This window comes from Podarcis erhardii (assembly GCF_964252035.2).
Source record: "Podarcis erhardii genome assembly, chromosome: 13".
Classification (NCBI taxonomy): domain Eukaryota; kingdom Metazoa; phylum Chordata; class Lepidosauria; order Squamata; family Lacertidae; genus Podarcis; species Podarcis erhardii.
The window spans coordinates 24,253,850-24,273,392 of NC_138502.1; the positions used below are offsets into that span (position 1 = coordinate 24,253,850).

The window sequence follows — 19,543 nt, forward strand, 5'->3', positions numbered from 1 at the left end:
TAAATTCACTATGGGTTGTGGGCTTCCCAGAGCTCTTCCCAGAGCTTTTTAATTGATTTTGTACTTTTAAATCACTTAAAAGTCATTTGAGCCACTGATCATATGTATGTGAACACACACACACACAGTAGTTTCCTCTGGGGGACGCAGGGGGACGTATCTCCCTAAACATTTTGTGAATCTAAGTTTGGCCTCATTGAGGGACAGTATTTCACTATGAATAGAAAAATGAGAGTACCCCTAAACATTTCACACAGGCAGAGAGAGAGAGATTTGTTCCTAGTAATTTAAATGTTTGGAACCAGCACAAGAATGAATCATACGAGTTTGAAAATTACATACACATTCCATCTAGGATTCAAATGCAAGGGATGCTAGCAAACTTGAGTGAGAACCAAATATAAATGCAGTGTTTCTGCCCAAACTCTATATACACGAATTTAAGGACAGATGTTTGCTTAAGCAAGGACCCATGACCGAATTCTTATCACATCCCTCCCACCAGCATTTCCAATGAACTGCATACACAAACAAACAAAAAACAGATGCATTCATGTTCTTTTACTTTTTTCTGCTGATTAGTATTTCCCTGGTGTTCAGCTCAGGTCTGAATATAATAATGTAGCATTTAGGGGAAAAGATGCAAGCCAGTAATCCAGCACCAGAAGACAAGATGGAAAAGATCTCCACAGCTACCATGTATTTTCCTTTGGTGCTCAGATAGGTGGGAACAAAGGACAACCAAACACTACAAAACACCAGCAAGCTGAAAGTGATAAATTTGGCCTCATTGAAGCTATCAGGTAGCTTCCTGGCCAGGAAAGCCAAGATGAAGCTGACAATGGCCAGCAAACCCATATAGACTAAGACACCATAAAACATGGCCACTGAACCCTCATTACATTCAAGTATGATTTCCCCATGCAGTGAGTGCATATCCATATCTGGGAATGGAGGGGATGTACTTAACCAAAGAGTACCTATGCAAGCCTGAATACAGGAGCAGAAAAGGACAATAGAATTTGCCAGCCTTTTCCCTATCCATTTCCTCATCCTGGATCCTGGTTTGGTTGCCATGAATGCCAGAAGCACAGTAATGGTTTTTGCCAAAACACTGGAAAGGGCCACAGAAAAGATGATGCTAAATGTGATTTGTCGGAGAAGGCAGGTCACCTTTCCAGGTTGTCCAATGAAGAGAAAGGAGCAGAGGAAACAAAGCAGGAGGGAGATGAGGAGGATGTAGGTCAGAGTCTGATTGTTGGCTTTGACTATGGGAGTGTTATTGTGCTTCATAAAAGTCCCAAGTACGAATGTTGCGATCAGAGAGAAAGAAATAGTCAAGATAACTAAAATGAGCCCTAAATTTTCTTCATAAGAGAGGTAGCTGGGGACCTTGGGAATGCATTGGATTTGGTCATGGTTGGGATACTCATCTTCTGGACATTTCACACAGGCAGCCATATCTGAAATAAAAGAGGAGTTGTTTAAACATTTCAGATATTGATCAATGTACAGCTAAAGCATTGGTTCTTAACTTGGGGGGAAGGGCGCATCACAGAACTTTTATATAATCTCCTCATAAAAATATCCACATGAAGACATAAACAGAAAATTTTGCATTCAATTTATATAATTGCTTTCAAAATTCCCTTTTTTCACATAGACAGAATCTGAAAACCGTCTACAATGTTTCATGTTGTTTCATGCAGCTGTAAAACATTGGGTTGCTCAGTTATGCTGACAATTTATTTTGTCCGTTGTTTGAAATATTATTCCTAAATTAATGATGACAGAAACTGTATTGCATGATTATCAAAGGGGAGAAACAATTATGGTGAATGTATCCTGAAATGTTGGTGATATTATCACCATGTTGTGCAATATAAACTCGAAGGCTGGGAATGTTTCACAATGAATTATTACATTTGATACTGGATATGCATTAATTCAAATTATTTTTTCCCTGTCATAGAATCATAGAATCATAGAATCATAGAATCATAGAGTTGGAAGAGACCACAAGGGCCATCGAGTCCAACCCCCTGCCAAGCAGGAAACACCATCAGAGCACTCCTGACATATGGTTGTCAAGCCTCTGCTTAAAGACCTCCAAAGAAGGAGACTCCACCACACTCCTTGGCAGCAAATTCCACTATTGAACAGCTCTTACTGTCAGGAAGTTCTTCCTAATGTTTAGGTGGAATATTTTTTCTTGTAGTTTGGAACCATTGCTCCATGTCCGCTTCTCTGGAGCAGCAGAAAACAACCTTTCTCCCTCCTCTATGTGACATCCTTTTATATATTTGAACATGGCTATCATATCACCCCTTAACCTCCTCTTCTCCAGGCTAAACATGCCCAGCTCCCTTAGCCGTTCCTCATCAGGCATCGTTTCCAGGCCTTTGATCATTTTGGTTGCCCTCCTTTGGACACGTTCCAGTTTGTCAGTGTCCTTCTTGAACTGTGGTGCCCAGAACTGGACACAGTACTCCAGGTGAGGTCTGACCAGAGCAGAATACAGTGGCACTATTACTTCCCTTGATCTAGATGCTATACTACTATTGATGCAGCCCAGAATTGCATTGGCTTTTTTAGCTGCCGCGTCACACTGTTGGCTCATGTCAAGTTTGTGGTCAACCAAGACTCCTAGATCCTTTTCACATGTACTGCTCTCAAGCCAGGTGTCACCCATCTTGTATTTGTGCCTCTCATTTTTTTTTGCCCAAGTGCAATACTTTACATTTCTCCCTGTTAAAATTCATCTTGTTTGTTTTGGCCCAGTTCTCTAATCTGTCAAGGTCGTTTTGAAGTGTGATCCTGTCCTTCACTGTTAATCTAATTTCAAAGTAAAAAACCATGTTGTGATAAGATTCTATTTTTTTTTTTAAAAAAATGTAACTAAATGTAACTAAAAACAAACTATATTCTTGAAATGCCAGATTGTCAAGAAGGAAAAGGGTCTTCTGGATACCATATTGAAACTTCACATTTCAAGATTGGAAAGATCTAGGAAGGTCTTTTTCATTAACTGTGGAACTACCTGACAAGGGGTCTTCATATCCACCCTGTCAGGTTGCTTTGACTGACAGATAGTGATGGACACAAATTCAGCCAGTCCCATACTCTCTAAAAATCTTAAAATATAATAGTTAGGAATTTTTATTTTTTGTTTACATTTTTTCATTGCAAACTACCGTCATATGCATTCAAAGGGTTACACTTTACGTTTTGTCATGGAAAGTGTGTTCTCCTTCAGGGAGAGCACGTGTTGCGGTGGGGTCTACTGAGTCACCCCCTTTGTTGCTGGGTAAGTTCTCCAAGATGGCCAGGGGGCATTGATTGGATTGCCGAGTTGCTGGGGGGAAAGTTATGTTGCAATTTTGGTTGGAGGGGTAAAAGGCTTAAATACTCTGCACGCAGCCTTGTACTTTCTCTTTTGCTGCGTGCAACAGATCACCCGCCCACCCGCCCTAGAGTAAGGGGTTGTTGCGTTGACCTTGCTATGCCTGTCATGGGGTCGTCTGCCTTTGAGCAGAGGCCTGGTAGGAATTTTTCCACCTGGCAAATTGGCTGGCTGGGTGGTTTTTGCCTACTGCGTAGCAAATCGTCACAACTTGTAAGGTTGTGGTTAGGCATTGGTTATAAATCTGGTGGAGGAGGGGTTAGGATAGGCTGGGCCTGCCCCTCCATGGTTGCTGCGGAAAGGGAATTCTGTTAAAGGAATCCTGGGGCTTGCCATCTTTTCGTCCAATCCCTGGAATGGGACTAGGGCCGGCAAGCCTTCGGGGAGCAGGCGGGTAAGAGTTGAGGGTCTGTGTCTCAGCTCCAATTCTTCCCCAACTTGCTTTCCCCTGCACTGTCTTTCGGTGGTGCCCGGAAGTCAGTTCTGTCCCCAGGTGGGGGGGACAGATAGTCTTAACCAATGCCTAAACAACCACTCACGGTTTGTATTTTAATAAAGTTGTGGCCAAAATCATGCCAAAAATCTTAAACAAAAATTACGTGTCTGTTGTGAGTTATTTTGGGGGGTGGATTGGGGACCTTGACACACAAATGCAAATAAGATAGTTGTGTCCGTTATTACTCCCACCTTTATACTTAGAGACCATTTCTTCTGGACATGGAGCACAATCGTAGCAGCAAAATTTCTCTCCCTCCTTCTTTTTTTTGCTGTAGCCAGGATAGCAGCAGTCATTGCACACAGAAATGGGTAGCACCTGTACAGAACCAATAAAGAAAGGGTAAGAGATCACTGAAAAAAGGAGGTTGGGAGAAGAAATGGAAGCTCCAGGTTAGAGCTGGGAGAGTTCACTTTTCTCTGTCTTGTCAAGTTAAAATTTACTTGTGGAAGAGGACTTTTTGTGCTTCTCTCTCTCACACACTTTTGCTCTCATTTAGGTTAGGTTTTTTATTGTATTCTTTTATATCCCTCAGCTGCCGTGGGAAAACCAGGAAATCCCATTTTGTCACACACGAGCACAGCGGCCATTTTAGGCATTGAGATCTCACCCTTTAAAAAGTGCTTTTTAAGGGCCATGATCTCACGCGGATCATGTGACTCACATGGGAGCACGGCCCTGGAAGGTGGCATCCTAGTTTTACAGCGTGTTGAGGGGTATGTTGTATTAATAAAAGGGAGAAAAGGAGATTGTTTCAGTTGCTGAGGAACTGAGAGGTTGGGCATTAGATTTTGTTCTACTCACATAAATGTACATTTTGCATTGGAATGAAGAACCTCTGGCTCACTAGCACGCAACCCTCCCCAGGTCACATCGCCCAAGTGCTTTCCCCTGGCTAGAATGTGTTCTTAAACTCTCATAATGTCTCAGTATGGCCTTTTCAGAGAGATGTTTATTTGGTAGTGTATGTAGAAACTTATAATTTTTAAATAGGTGGATATAGTTCTCTTAATGTCCTAAATAAGGAAATATCTATCCAAATGAAAAGAGTCCCTTAAAGATAATACCTAGCCCCCTTTCCTGAAATCAGTTCATGAAATAAGTTATTTATTTATTGGGGGACAGGAAAAATAAAACACATACAGTGGTACCTTGGGTTACATACGCTTCAGGTTACATACGCTTCAGGTTACAGACTCCACTAACCCAGTTTCAGGTTTAGAACGGACCTCCGGAACGAATTAAGTACGTAACCAGGGGTACCACTGTAATAGGAATTCAACCTAGTTAGAACAGGAATATAATAATGTTTTCGAAAAGATTCATGGAATAATAAAACATCCTATGGGATTTTATGAAAACTAAATTTGAAAGGGAGTTAGATGACTTCAATGCCTTTGAAAAAATTGAGTCAAAACATCAAATGCCACAGAGCTGTGTCTCACCTGATTAAAAACATTATGCCACACAATTTGATCATCATTTATGCTTAATTCTTTTCCTAAAGGTGCCTGAAGATCCAGTCTTCCAACTTTGACCCTAAACAATGAGCCATTCGGGGAAATAATCCAGTTTGTTACATCAAAACCTGTAACTAACTCTCCATTATCATCAAAACACACTGAATCCCCAGCACTATTGTTGAACAAAATGGACCTTAGAAAATGATGGACCTAGATAGAAAGAAAGTGAAGACTGTTTCAAAATTCTTCAACAATGTATGTGGTGACTTCATGCATTGGGTGATCATGTTTTGTTCTTGAATTGGAAACCTTATATGATTATTTGATATTTCTGATTATCATTACTTTCCTTTATCTCCAGGTTGGTGGGTGATTTTGAATTGAAATAACAATATTTTATCATGGGATCATCGATACTTATCATAATGGATTTTCAAAAGGAGAAGAAAAACATGAAAGGCAATGAAAACCAATAGAGGCACAGGAATTGTCTCATGCAGACATAAAATTCCCTATTTTTCTGGATGAAAACATAGACTTTTAAAAATGTTTGGTTGTAATTACCTGCCATGGTTGCACATTCTGAAAAAACAGTTTCTGTTGTTCTCCCAACTGTCTACCTTTGGAATTGGATTTGTAAACGGCTTGCAAAGCATGAGCCAGAGCATGGACAGCATTGTAAACATTGTAGCTGTGGCCAGTCATTTCCATTTCAAACAAGGTCCCAGGAAGACTCTCCAGCTTCTCTCCTCCAGAGCAGTATTTCCTTTCCTGATGCTGCCCATTAGACATTTGTAATGAACAGTTGAATGCCTGTTCCCAAAAGTCCTGGATAAAACCATCTCCTTGGGCCCATGAAGGTCTTAGCATCTGAAGGAAATTTTGGAATCCCAATGGTTGATTTGAATGAACTGTGAAGGATATGGAACCATGGAAGGTTTGTAAATCCCAAATCTTCTGAATAGAGTGTGATGCAAAATCCCAATGGGATGTAATAATCCACACTTTACCCAGAGGTGGCAAGTCCACCAAGGGTGCTAGAAACAACATCATTCTTATAACTTGAAAGGATGGAGGTTCCCCATATACAAAAAATACATTGGCCTTTCGTTCAAAGACAATGATATAAGCATCCATGTGCTTAAAAAACCAGTCTAGCATCTCATCCATATAACTCCATTTTGGAATGTTTACTATGAAGTCATAACAGATGCCATTCTGGGTAAGCATTGGCACTATTGTCTGTAAAAACCTATTCCCTTTGTCATCATCCACGGCACAAAGCCCAACCCAGGTCCATCTGAAATGCTGAAGTAACTGGACAAGTCCTTTGTGCTGCTGGGCTTCATTGGGCACCATCTGGTACAAGAATGGGAACAGCATTTCTGCACTTTGTAAGGGTAAAAATGATCCGTAAGTGAGCTGTAATGAAACCCATGAATATTACTCAAACTCATTACAAGAGAATAGTAAATCTAGTTCAACATCCTTTTGAAAACCAGAATCACAGTTTCTGCAATCAATGGCTGTTTAATTTGCCCTATTATTGAAGTATTTTTACTCCCAGTGTTGGACCTTAAGCAAGTACTACTTTTGCAGCAGTACAGAATGAATCTTTGACCTCTTCTATGTGGCAACAGTTTCAGTCTTTGAAGAGTGTTGCAATATTCTGCCTCAAACTCATTTTCAAGAGCCTGAACATTCCAATTTATTTCAATCTTTCCTTATATGATGTGTTTTCCATACTCCTGGCCATATTCATTGTCCTCCTCTGAACCTATTCTGAAATGAGTGTATTCTTATTTAAGTGTGGCAACAGTGGTCAACATGAAGTCTTACTAGCTAAAGCTACATAGATGGGCCTTTAGTACCTTCAATTCAGGCTAATCTTGTATTTATCTATTTACAGCCACATCACAAAATCTCACATAAATCTGCTTTCTGATCAGCTGAAATCTTGGGAGAATGATTTCACATGTGATACTGGTAAGGATGGGGGGGTAATTAATTTCACATTTACAGCTAAATCCATTTTAAAAGTATATGAGAATCGAAACAAACCCATTCTCAAACCAAACAATGTTTATAAACAAGCATATATAATAGGAAAGTAAGAACAAAAATAGGATATCAATGCAAACAGTATAAAAACTGCATTATATTAGGAGAAATTGCTTGCAAAAATGCACATTAGTCACAGCTGCATACAAAAGTGTGTTTATTAGAATAAATTAACACATTAAAAACATTAAAATGTGAGGATTTTGTCTAAAGAAATGCAATTTGCTGCAGAAATGTGTAGAACTGAATTTAGGATTGGGAAAATGGGAATCTGAGCAAATCAAAATTGACAGCTCTTTCTACCCCCAGCCTAATGCCAAGCCATGTGTCAGAGTCACCCGTGGTCCCAGCTCACAAGAGACCAAAGTCCAGTCCGGCTTATGTACAAAAGTTTTTATTGAAGAACATTCTTAGCTTCACAGCCTAGCTCCGTGACTCTACGTCTGTTACGCTTAGACCGCTGAAGTCCCCTCTGAGTCAGTCCCGCCTCTACACCAGTTTAAGAGGCTTGTACTGGTCCACCTCTTCCTCTCTTTCCTTTTCCGCAGGGTCTTTCTGCCCCCCTGTGTTCTCTCCCTTCGGGACTCCCCAGAGGCTGAATCCTCTGGCGCCTCCTCCCCCCTCCTTCGGGCTTTGGGACCAGGCTCCTCCCCAGGACTCTCTTCATTTCCGCGCGCCTCCCATTTTGAACTTGGCGCGCGTACGTTGCTCCTGACCTTCCCTTCGACAGTTACACTGCCCTCGATACTACTTTCCTCCCCTTCCGGCAGGACGTTTTGCCCTGATCTCCTTCCCCTCTCTGCTTCCTGTTCTGCTCCTTCTGACACACTGGTCACTCCACCCCCCTCACTCCGTTCCAGCGGAGCAGCCGGTCCCGATCTCCAACTCCCACTGGGGGTTCCCCCTTCGTTTCCCTGCTCCTGACTGCTTCCCCCTCTAGCTCCCCTTGGCTTGACCAGAGGGGCTCCCTTTTGGGAGTCCTCCGATTCACTGGACGGACTCATGGACAATCTTGGGTCATTGTCATCCTCTTCCTCGTCACTCTGGAATCCTTCCCCCTCACTCTCTGTCTCCTCCCTCATCTGCGCCTCTCTCCCTGAACCCCTGACACCATGTTTCCTGCATCCTCTGGGTGTGCAAATGGGTGTTGTTGTTTGCCTAAACATTTGATTTATCTCCTTTGATTTCATTTTTTCTCCAAGCTTTTCATTGCAATAACATCATTATGAATTTATTTCTGTGTTCTTCAGTTCTGCCTCCCAGTGATACTAGTTCCCTCAGCCTCAGGCTGTATAAACATCAATTTAGGTAACTTTCCCCCCCTGCTGCAACCAGTTCACTCAAATGCTTTCAAAGCATCCTATTACTAGTATGTTTAGGAATAAGATAGACACCAATGCTGGAGACAGAATGAACTTTAAGCTAAATATTATCTTGTGGTGCTTTTTGAGGGTTTCTGAAGACTCAGAAGACACCATTCCTGACACTAGCCTCTAAGTGGCTTTTACCTTAGGACAAATTCCCTGATTTCAATTCCAGGCAAATATATCCACAGCCCAGTCCAGCTACTGGGGACAATCTGCTCTTTTACTAAGAGCTCCTCTGATTGTATTTCTGCTTGCTTGGACAGTGTAATCAATTTCAGATACTCAAATACAAGCAAATATTTACCCTGGACAGCTTCTCAGATCAACTCAGCCGCTGGCTTCCTACTCCTCATCTGCACCAATGGATTTTAATAACACACTGGGTATTAACATACAGGCCTCAGCTTTCCCCTCAATTACTCTCTACCCTTATTTATCACACTGACCTCTTCAGCTCCCTCAATTGTCAAAACTAGAAGTGCAGACTAAATTTTCTTGATCCATGACCCATATAATATAATCTTAAAAGTAATTCCCTCTAGCTACACAGGACACAATGTCTCTATGCAGGCAACATCCCACACTGACTCTGTTCAAGTGACTTTGTGCTGTGATAATGCCTCTTGCCTTCTAGTGGTGAAAATACTGGTGTGTTCTGTGGGTGTAAAAACTGCTTGGTTTTGTGTGTCTGGAATATAATGGAATGTCCATAGCTAAAAGTCACATCTCCTGTTCAATGCCCACTTTTGTCTCTGTACTTACACCCCTGGCATTCACCCCTGCAAATTTCTCTTTAAGTGAAAAAATGCACCTGCCCATCAGCTGCCCATGATCCAAAAGATCATCAACACTTTTTTCTCAAATCATGGTGGTGTTTACAGCCATATCGCAAAGCTCACAAGTATCTCATTTTCATAAAACTATGCACAGAGGTTACCTGTGGTGTCTTGTGGATTGCTGAAATGATGGCCACATTGGCAGAGATTTCAGAGACACATCCTCCAACAACAGCGACCAGTTTGTTCTGATTTTGACATTTGAAGTTAGGAGAAAATCTTTGTTGTTTAGAAAGCAGGCTCAGGGTGGCCTTATAGGTCATGCTAGCAGTGTAGCTATTAAGAATGTGGAATCCCAGAGAAATGTTTGGTAAGATATTGGGGTTTTCATTTATCTCTTTTACAGCAAAGGCTAAGGCCAGGATGTGCTGGTAGTCCTTAGGCACTGAACTGCAATGTAAGTTACAGCTTTTTAATAAAACAACAGTGACAGAAGCAATGAAAAACACATTTGTATTAAGACTGCTGTGAAGCTAAAAGGAAACAAGCTCAAAATGAAATGAAAATAAAGTATCTCAGTTGAGCAACTAAATGCTCAAATTGTTTTGGGATCATACTTTTTGTTAACAAACTGCTGTCTTCTGTTGCTGTAGTATTTCCCATTGTCTACAAGCAACAATGGCAACCAGGTAAACAAGCTGTAAGTAACCCAATGTATATAGACCATATATTCTCTATTTGTAGATGAAATTATATTTTAAATGAATAATTATTCAATATGTTCCGTAGCCTTTTTTAATTTTAAAACAGCATAAACGAAGAACAGAGCAATACAAACAATGAAGCTCCAACACCAAACTTGAGAACACTCATCACAGATATCAAATTCCACCTTAGTGATGAAAATCATTATCTCCCTTAATGTATTTTCACCATATGCATATAGGATTTCACATTAGTTTAAATTATGCATTTTGTGGATTCGTAGCTATATATATTGCTTAGGTCATCAACAATTTTATATATATAAATGCGGAAGAGCATGTAAGGGACAGCATGTTTAAATCAAAAGGTTTTTTTCCCGATCTTAAATGTGAAATACACTATAATACAATGTCATATTCCTCCTTGAGCATATTCCTCCATTGTGCAGAAGAAAAGATAAGCCAAACAGGTCCATTCATTTCATAGGCAGTTGTAAGGGAAAGTTTATTATTATCTTGTGCCCAGCAATATCACATAGAAGGCTAAATATTTATTAACAACTCCAAGCATTGCCAACATGCTGCTTTTTCACAACCACAATAAATGCAGTATTCCTTAAATATGTGTTCCTGCTAAATATGGTCTTTACATATTACAAAAAAAATGTGTGAGAGAGAGAAGGGAGTGCAAGGTGATGGTGTCTTACATAGGTTCATCAGTCACAATCTGTGTAGGTGGTTCAATTAAAGAAGGTACATTATAGAGAAAGAGGACTTGAGAAACCATCCCACCAATAACAAGATCCCCTGGCTGGTAAAATTCATGAAGAATAGGGAGTGGATCATCACGTATGCTGCAATTAATGAAATGTGACTTGCATACAGTATGGCACAACAGTACAAGCAGCAAAACTATCACCATGATGATCCTGTTGACAAAAAATCCCTTCCAAATTTCAATTCCCATGGTACCCTCTACAGCATTGCATGTAGATAATACTATGGCTGCACTGATTTTCAACTTCGCCTGCTATAGAATGAGTATGCCAGTTTGTTCTAGTTCTATCCTTTGTTTTCTAGTTCAGGGGTTCTCAAATTATTGTTTGTGGACCACCAGTGGTCTACATGCTCCATTCAGGCTGTCCAACAGCATGTTTGTGAAGAACATTTACAATTTGAATTTTATACAATAAAATACAAGATTCAAAATGAAAAAGCAATAAATTACTCTTAAAATTATGCAACCCCAGCATCTTAAAATTGCTGCAAAAGGAAGACCATTAAGTGGTCTGCAAAGAACCTCAACAAGTTTTATGTGGTCCATGGCAGGAGAACTGTTCTAGTTAATATTGTTCATCTGTTTCTCTCTTTGAACTGGATCAATAATAAGTTAGTGGAATGTGACTCCTGCTGATATCAATGGGACTCATAAAGTCTACACCCAAGTCTAAAGCTCCTCACTTTATTTGTATGTATGTTTGTTTGTTTTTTTGAAGAATAATTAGCTTCTGAAAAATATCCTAATATAAAAGAGAGATAATCTAACGGAAGAATGACAGAGCCCTGCTTCTACCTAGATCTAATTCTGAAGAATACAAGTGTTTTATAGCTTTACTTCAGACACTTGCTAACATGTGCTGAATGTCAATTGCATAAGCTAGCAATTTTGACAGATATGATTATCATTCCCCAGTGTGTTGTTGACGTGATGTTCTATCATGCATAACAAAACTGTTAGAAGATTCCCTCCCTTCCTTTTCTCTGAATCATACACATATTATTTTTTCCCTTTGACGGAAAATAAGTAGCTAGTCTTGTATAGCTGGTAGATCCAGATCGGACCAGTACCAAAGTCAGCTTCATCCATGGGTCATTCATATTTGACATAACTGGAAAGCCTGGTCTGGGGAAAGTGAGAGTCACACTTTGTTGTGTTGATAGATACAGTTCTCTTAACAGATCATTTCTAACGATTGTTTGACCCATTTCCTTTTATTGATATTTAATTTAATTAATAAGATTCTTTATCAATGCAGTACTTAAAATGTTCAGGATGTTAACTTAAAGCGGGGGGGGGGTGTGCGTTCCTCTTCTCTATCAATGCCCTGCACCTATCATGGCTGCGCTACCCCTTCACATGACAGGGAGGAGAAGGAAGGTGAATCATTCCAACTAATATAGCGTCCGGTCCCTACATCCTTTCCAGTCTTTGGGGTTTCTTTCCTCTCTGTATTGCTGACTTCTGAAGTTCTGTCATGCATAACAAAACCGCTAGAAGATATTGTTTTCCCCATTTATTTTTACTGATAGTTAATTTAAGTAGTAAGAATCTTTATCAATGCAGTACTTAAAATGTTCATGATGTTTACATAAGAATGGGATGGGAGTGTTTCCTGGCAGAAGAAGCTGATACTCTAAATGTTGTGTACATAGGCGCCGACCATGGGGCCTGAGGGGGCCCGAGCCCCCTCAAAAATTTGTTTGGGGGGGGCTCCGCCCCCCCAATAATTTAAGAAAATTATTAGTTATATTATGCTTTATAAAATCACAAAATTATGTTGGTATATTTTATTTTCCTTGTTTGACGATAGTTACCTTTTAAAATACATTCAGTAATGAGTTAAAACAAAGCCACTCCCGATCTAGAGAGGGGGTGGGGTTGCGGGCTCTCGACCCATCAACAATCTCGCGGGGCTGGCGATTCCCCCTAGCTCATTAATATTCACTGCCCACGGCAGCAGCCAATCGGCTGCCGCAAAGGGCGGGCCCTCACAGGTTCACTTAAGGTCGGGGCAGCCCGGGGCTCGCCCCTTTCGTTCCCCCAGCAGCAGCGGTTTGGAGGTCTTGGGCCCCCCCAATATTTTTTATAAGTCGGTATGGGCCCCCGCCCCCCCCCCAATATTTTTTATAAGTCGGCGCCCCTGGTTGTGTACTGTATGTATCTGGGAATAGGCTGGATATGAAGTTGTTAATACGATGCTAAGAAAATGCAGAAGCAAGAAAACACATGACTCAGGAATCTTTGAAAGTTACTATGTTTGGCTTGGCCCAGGTCCTTTAGTATAAATTGCTATTTTAACTACATTGATTGCTATGGTATATTTCAATCATTGGTGTTCAGATGAAATTAAATTAACTTGTATTTTCATTTCATGTGGCTATATCTTATAATTGGTTTTGTACTTGTAAACCACTTAGAAGTTTTTTGAGTCACTAATCATATGGATGGCGGTATATATGCAACCAAACACACACATATGGAGAAATTATTTCCATGCCAATTATTTCTTGAGGACCCTCAAAACAAGGAATCATATGAGTTATAATTGCGTCTTCATTCGAGTTAGCATTACCCTGAACAGTTAAGTAGGAAAGGCTCCATTCAAATGCAGGAGGTGTTAGCAATCTAAAGTGAGAACCAAATTAAAATGAAATGTTTCAGGCCAAACTCTGCATACAAGAATTGAAGGACAGACATTTGCTTAAGCAAGTACCCATAGCTGAATTCTTATGACATCACTCCCACCAGCATTTCCAATGAACTACCGTATTTTTCGTCCTATAGGGCGCACCGGCCCATAGGACGCACCTCGGGTTTTTTTTTTGGGGGGGGAATGAATAAAAAAAATTATTTGTCCCCCCAGCCGCAGCTGCCGCCCCAAGCCTTGCGCACCCTCCGGAGGGCTCCCCGTGCTTCGGGTGACAGGCTGCCGCCCCAAGCCTCATGTGCCCGGTGGGACCTCCGGTCGGGCGCGCAAGGCTTGCGGACACTCGCCGGGGCTGCAGGCTGCTGCCCGCAAGCCTTGTGAGCCCGCGGGAACTCCCGCCGGGCTTGCAAGGCTTGCAGATAGCTTCCTGAATCCTGGAGAGCGAGAGGGGTCAGTGCACACTGATGCCTCTCGCTCTCCAGGCTTCAGCGAAAGCCTGCACTCGCCCCATTGGACGCACACACATTTCCCCTTCATTTTTGGAGGGGGAAAAGTGCGTCCTATGGGGCGAAAAATACGGTACATACACAAGCAGAAAGAAACATATGCACTCATGTTCTTTTACTTTTTTCCTGCTGATTATTTGTTCCCTGGTGTTCAGCTCAGGTCTGAATATAATAATGTAGCATTTAGGGGAAAAGATGAAACCCAGTAATCCAGCACCAGAGGACAAGATGGAAAAAGGAAGGAAAGCCAAGATGAAGCCGACAATGGCCAGCAAACCCGCCAGCAACCCATATAGACTAAGACACCATAAAACATGGCAACTGTACCCTCATTACACTCTAGTATGATTTCCCCATGCAGTGAGTGCATATCCATATCTGGGAATGGAGGGGATGTACTTAACCAAAGAGTACCTATGCAAGCCTGAATAAATGAGCAGGAAAGGACAATAGATTTTGCTAGCTTTTTCCCTATCCATTTCCTCATGAATTCCAGAAGCACAGTAATGGTTTTTGCCAAAACACTGGAAAGGGCGACAGAAAAAATGATGCTAAAAGTGATTTGTCGGAGAAGGCAGGTCACCTTTCCAGGCTGTCCAATGAAGAGAAAGGAGCAGAGGAAACAAAGCAGGAGGGAGATGAGGAGGATGTAGGTGAGAGTCCGATTGTTGGCTTTGACTATGGGAATGTTATTGTGCTTCATAAAAGTCCCAAGTACTAATGTTGTGATCAGAGTGAAGATAATGGTCAGGATAACTAAGATGAGCCCTAAATCTTCTTCATAAGAGAGGTAGCTTGGGACCTTGGGAATACATTGGGTTTGGTCATGGTTGGGATACTCATCTTCTGGACATTTCACACAGGCATCCATATCTGGAATCAAGGAAGAGCTGTTTAAATATTTTGGACATTGACCAATATATAGCTAAAGAATTGGTTCTTAACTTTTTTGGGGGGGTGTCACAGAACTCTTATAATGTCATGATGGTTTTTTCCTCTGAAAAAAAAATGCACATAAAGACTTAAACAGAAAATTTGAATTAAATTTAATTGATGACTTTGGAAATTTATTTTCCCCCACATAGACATATTCTAAAGACAATCTTCACAATGTTTCATGTTGTTTTATGAAACAGTAAAACATTAGGTTGTTCTGCTATGCTGACTATTTATTTTGTTCTTTGTTTGAAGTCTTAATAATCGAAACTGTATTGCAAGATTATCCAACAGGAAAAATAATAATGGTGGGATTTTATTGAAAATTTAAGTGATATTATCATCTGGCTGAGTAAAATAAACTCCAAGGTATCATTCCACAAGTGCAGGCTTTTCAGTGCTGTTGAGGAACAAATGTCACACAATGCAGAAAGCAGAATCGTCCTTTATTATTTATTAATTTAAGTAATTTATAACCTGCTCTTTATTGAAATAAGATTATGAAAATCAGTTAAATGAAACGATATTAAAAGCACAGTATATTGTTGAAATGTAAGATTGTCCATTGGAAAAAGTTTGTTTTGGATACCCTATTCCAACTGGAAACATCAAGGAAAGACTTTCAGTGACAGTGGAACCACCTGGCAAGGGATCTTTACACCAACCCTGTGAGGTTTCGTAGTCTGAGAGATAGTGATGGACACCAGATCAGTCCCACACTCTAAACTTTTAATGATTAATAGTTAGGTTTTCTAGTCTTGGTTTAAAGTTTTGCATTGCAAAACATCTCCCTATACATTCAAGGGTTTACACTTCATGTTGTGGTATTGAAATGCAAATAAGATAATTGTGTAAGTTATTCCTCCCACCTTTATACTTAGAGATCATCCCTTCTGGACATGAAGTACAATCACAGCAGCAAAATTTCTCTCCTTCCTTCTTCGTCCTGCTGTACCCAGGATAGCAGTAGTCATTACACACTGATTGGGGAAGCACCTGCACAGAAACATTAAAGAGAGATTAGTAATGAGAGCATAAGAAATCACACAAAAAAGCAGGTTGGGAGAAGAAAAGACAACTCCTAAGTTAGAGTCAGGGGGTTGGGGTTCAACTTTTCATGTGTTGCCTAGTTAAGATTTACTCGTGGAGAAGACTTTGTATGTTCCTTTTACTATTCCTCATTGTTGCTTTTGTTTTATCGTAATTGGCTAGAATGTATCCATGAACTTTGATATTGCCTCCACACTGCCTTTAAAGAGAGATATATATTCGGTAGTGTATGTAGAAACCTATACTTTTCAAATAGGTGGATATAGCTCCCTTAAATATGGAAAGATCTATTAAAATGAAAAGAGTCCCTTAAAGATAATATCTAGCCCCCCTATCACAAAATCAGTTCATGGAATAAATTATTTATTTATTTGCGGAGAGAAAAAACAAATCATATAATAGGAATTAATCAGAATTAGAACTGGAATATAATAAAGTTTTCAAAAAGGTTCCTGAAATAATAAAATATCTCATGGGATTTTAGGAAAATTAAAGTTGGAATCTAGTTAGATGTCAAAACATCAAATGCCACAGAGCTGTGTCTCACCTGACTAAAAACATTATGCCACACAATTTGATCATCATTTAGGCTTAACTCATTTCCTAAAGGTGCCTGAGGGTCCAGTCTTCCAACTTTGACCCTAAACAATGAACCATTCAGAGAAATAATCCAGTTTGTTGCATCAAAACCTGTAACTAATTCTCCATTATCATCAAAACACACTGAATCCCCAGCACTATTGTTGAACAACATAGTCCTTAGAAAATGATGGACCTAGATTGAAAGAAAGTATGAACAAAAGGACCACTGTTTAAAAACTCTTCTCAAAGGTATGTTTTCCCAAGTTTTCAGCAATGTGGTGAATTTATGAATTGTGAAGGAATTGTGAAGAATTTATGAATTCTTATTCCTGAATTGGAAACCCTTTATGACAATTTGGTACTTCTAACTAGCATTGCCTTCCAAAAGCTCCAAGTTGGTGGGTGACTATGAATTAAAATAACAATCTTTTATCATGAGACCACTAATACTTTTCATAATGGACTTTCAAAAGGGGGAAAAACCCTGAACGGAAATGAAAACCACCAAAGACGCAGTAGCACTAATAAATCCAGATCATAAATGAGCCAATATTAATTACTAGATATGACATCATTTATAGTGTATTTCACATTTAAGATCAGTAATAAAATATTTTGAATTAAATACATTGTTCCTTGTATGCTAATGAACATTTTATATATATAAAATTGTTGATGACTAAGCAAAATATTTATCCACCAATCCAAGATATATATAATTTAAACTGGTATGAAATCCATTATGTATATGGTAAAATACGCTAAGGGACATAATACTTTTCCTTACTAAGGTGGAATTTGTTACCTATTGTGAGTGTCCTCAGATTTGGTAGTTGGTGTTTAATATTCAAATTCCACTATTCTTCTTTTATGCTCTTTGAAGACAGGAAAAATGTGTTTGTTCTCATAATCCACTGCTGCACTTCCAGCTTGCCAAGCTTGGTGTCTGCATGTTTCTCCTCTCTAGCATCTCCCTGCACCCACCATGACTGCACTCCCACTTCACAGTTGTCCATGGCTACTAACCACAATTATTATTTTCTTCATCCAATTTCAGAGGCAGTGTGAATCTGAATACTAGTTGCTTGGAATTAAATGAAGCGTGCTGTTGCAGTCACCCTGTGAACCCTAATTAAATGTGCAGCCAGGAAGGGCAGCAGGGCTCAGTGTTCAATCCTGGTAGATAAAGCTTTACCAGCATGTTCCATGTGCTACCACATGGAAGCAGCAGCAGGACAGGCCCTGCTGAGTCTGCCTTCCTCTCTTTCTCCACCCACCCCCCACTGTACCCTGACAACCCAGCCCTCCTGCCTTTTGACAGCACAGACCCCTCCAAGTGAGCAGACCTGAGATAATGTTAATTAGAAGTTGCTTGTTGCATATGCAATTGGTTGATAAAAATGTGCCCCTTGCATCAAAATACAGTCTTGTGTTTTATTCCAGTGGGAGCACACTGATATGAATGATATGGGTGTTGTACCAGGATTGGGGGACTAAGGGTTCAAATCCCCACTCAGCCATGAAGCACAGTAAGTGATCTCAGATCAGTTATCATCTCTTAGCCTAACAGAATTGTTGCGATGATAAAAAGGAGGGTGACATTCATGCGTGCCACCTTGTACTCCTTGGAGTATGATATGGGTTGGGTTGTACTTTGCTTGTATTAACCCTGAATAAATTATCTCATTTATTTACGCATTTTCTCCCCTTGAGAGTAATTAACAGATCTCTTGTCCCTCCACTCACTGCACCCCCAGTGTATTGATTTTATACAAAGGGACTGCATAAACAAGGACTGCTATTGGGTATGAATGGCACCATACAACCACAACATCACCAGTTTTTCTGGAATACTGCTTTCCACTGAACACCATTGACTGAGAAGAATAGCTGGAAAAGTTAATGCTTGGTCCCTAAAAAAAGATGCAAGTATAAAGTGTACTCTTTATATTCTTAATTTCTACTTTTCTTCCTCCAGTCTTCTAAAATGAAACATTCCAGTGCTGAGCAATTATGTTTGGGTAAATACTATTGAAATATGAGCTACGTCCACACATTCCTGTGCTTGAGTCTAGTCAACTCCTGATTTACAACGTCTATTTACAGTGGGTAAAATAGTTGCAAAGGGAGTGGGCTAAGGGAGCTGGGCATGTTTAGCCTGGAGAAGAGGAGGTTAAGGGGTGATATGATAGCCATGTTCAAATATATAAAATGATGCCACATAGAGGAGGGAGAAAGGTTGTTTTCTGCTGCTCCAGAGAAGCGGACACGGAGCAATGGATCCAAACTACAAGAAAGAAGATTCCACCTAAACATTAGGAAGAACTTCCTGACAGTAAGAGCTGTTCGACAGTGGAATTTGCTGCCAAGGAGTGTGGTGGAGTCTCCTTCTTTGGAGGTCTTTAAGCAGAGGCTTGACAACCATATGTCAGGAGTGCTCTGATGGTGTTTCCTGCTTGGCAGGGGGTTGGACTCGATGGCCCTTGTGGTCTCTTCCAACTCTATGATTCTATGATTCTATGATTCTATGATTCTATGATTCTATGATTCTATGATTCTATGATTCTATGATATAGGACGGAAATTGGAGAAAAGTTAGAATAGTAGAAGATGGTCTGAAATTGCTTCTGGACTGAATATAGGGATAGGGAACCCATGGCTGTCCATATTTATTCATTCATTCTGTTTGTATGCCACTTTTCCACACACAAAAGTCATGCTCAAAATAGCTTACTACAAAGAAACAGGGCTGCATTTCAAACACTACAAAA

The 19,543-nt window shown here is 40.3% G+C and overlaps 1 protein-coding gene across 1 annotated transcript in view; it reads right to left on the reverse strand.

Moving 5' to 3' along the window:
- Positions 1-561: 561 nt before the first annotated feature.
- Positions 562-19,543, reverse strand: part of LOC309327030 (vomeronasal type-2 receptor 26-like) — a gene marked incomplete at both ends in the record, with an annotated part of 336,857 nt that continues 317,875 nt past the window's right edge. Inside the window, 4 exons of the mRNA XM_081836069.1 lie at positions 562-1,463; positions 4,091-4,217; positions 5,345-5,572; positions 5,927-6,784. Coding sequence (XP_081692195.1) covers positions 562-1,463; positions 4,091-4,217; positions 5,345-5,572; positions 5,927-6,784 — 2,115 coding nt within the window. The remainder of the gene's footprint in view (positions 1,464-4,090; positions 4,218-5,344; positions 5,573-5,926; positions 6,785-19,543) is intronic.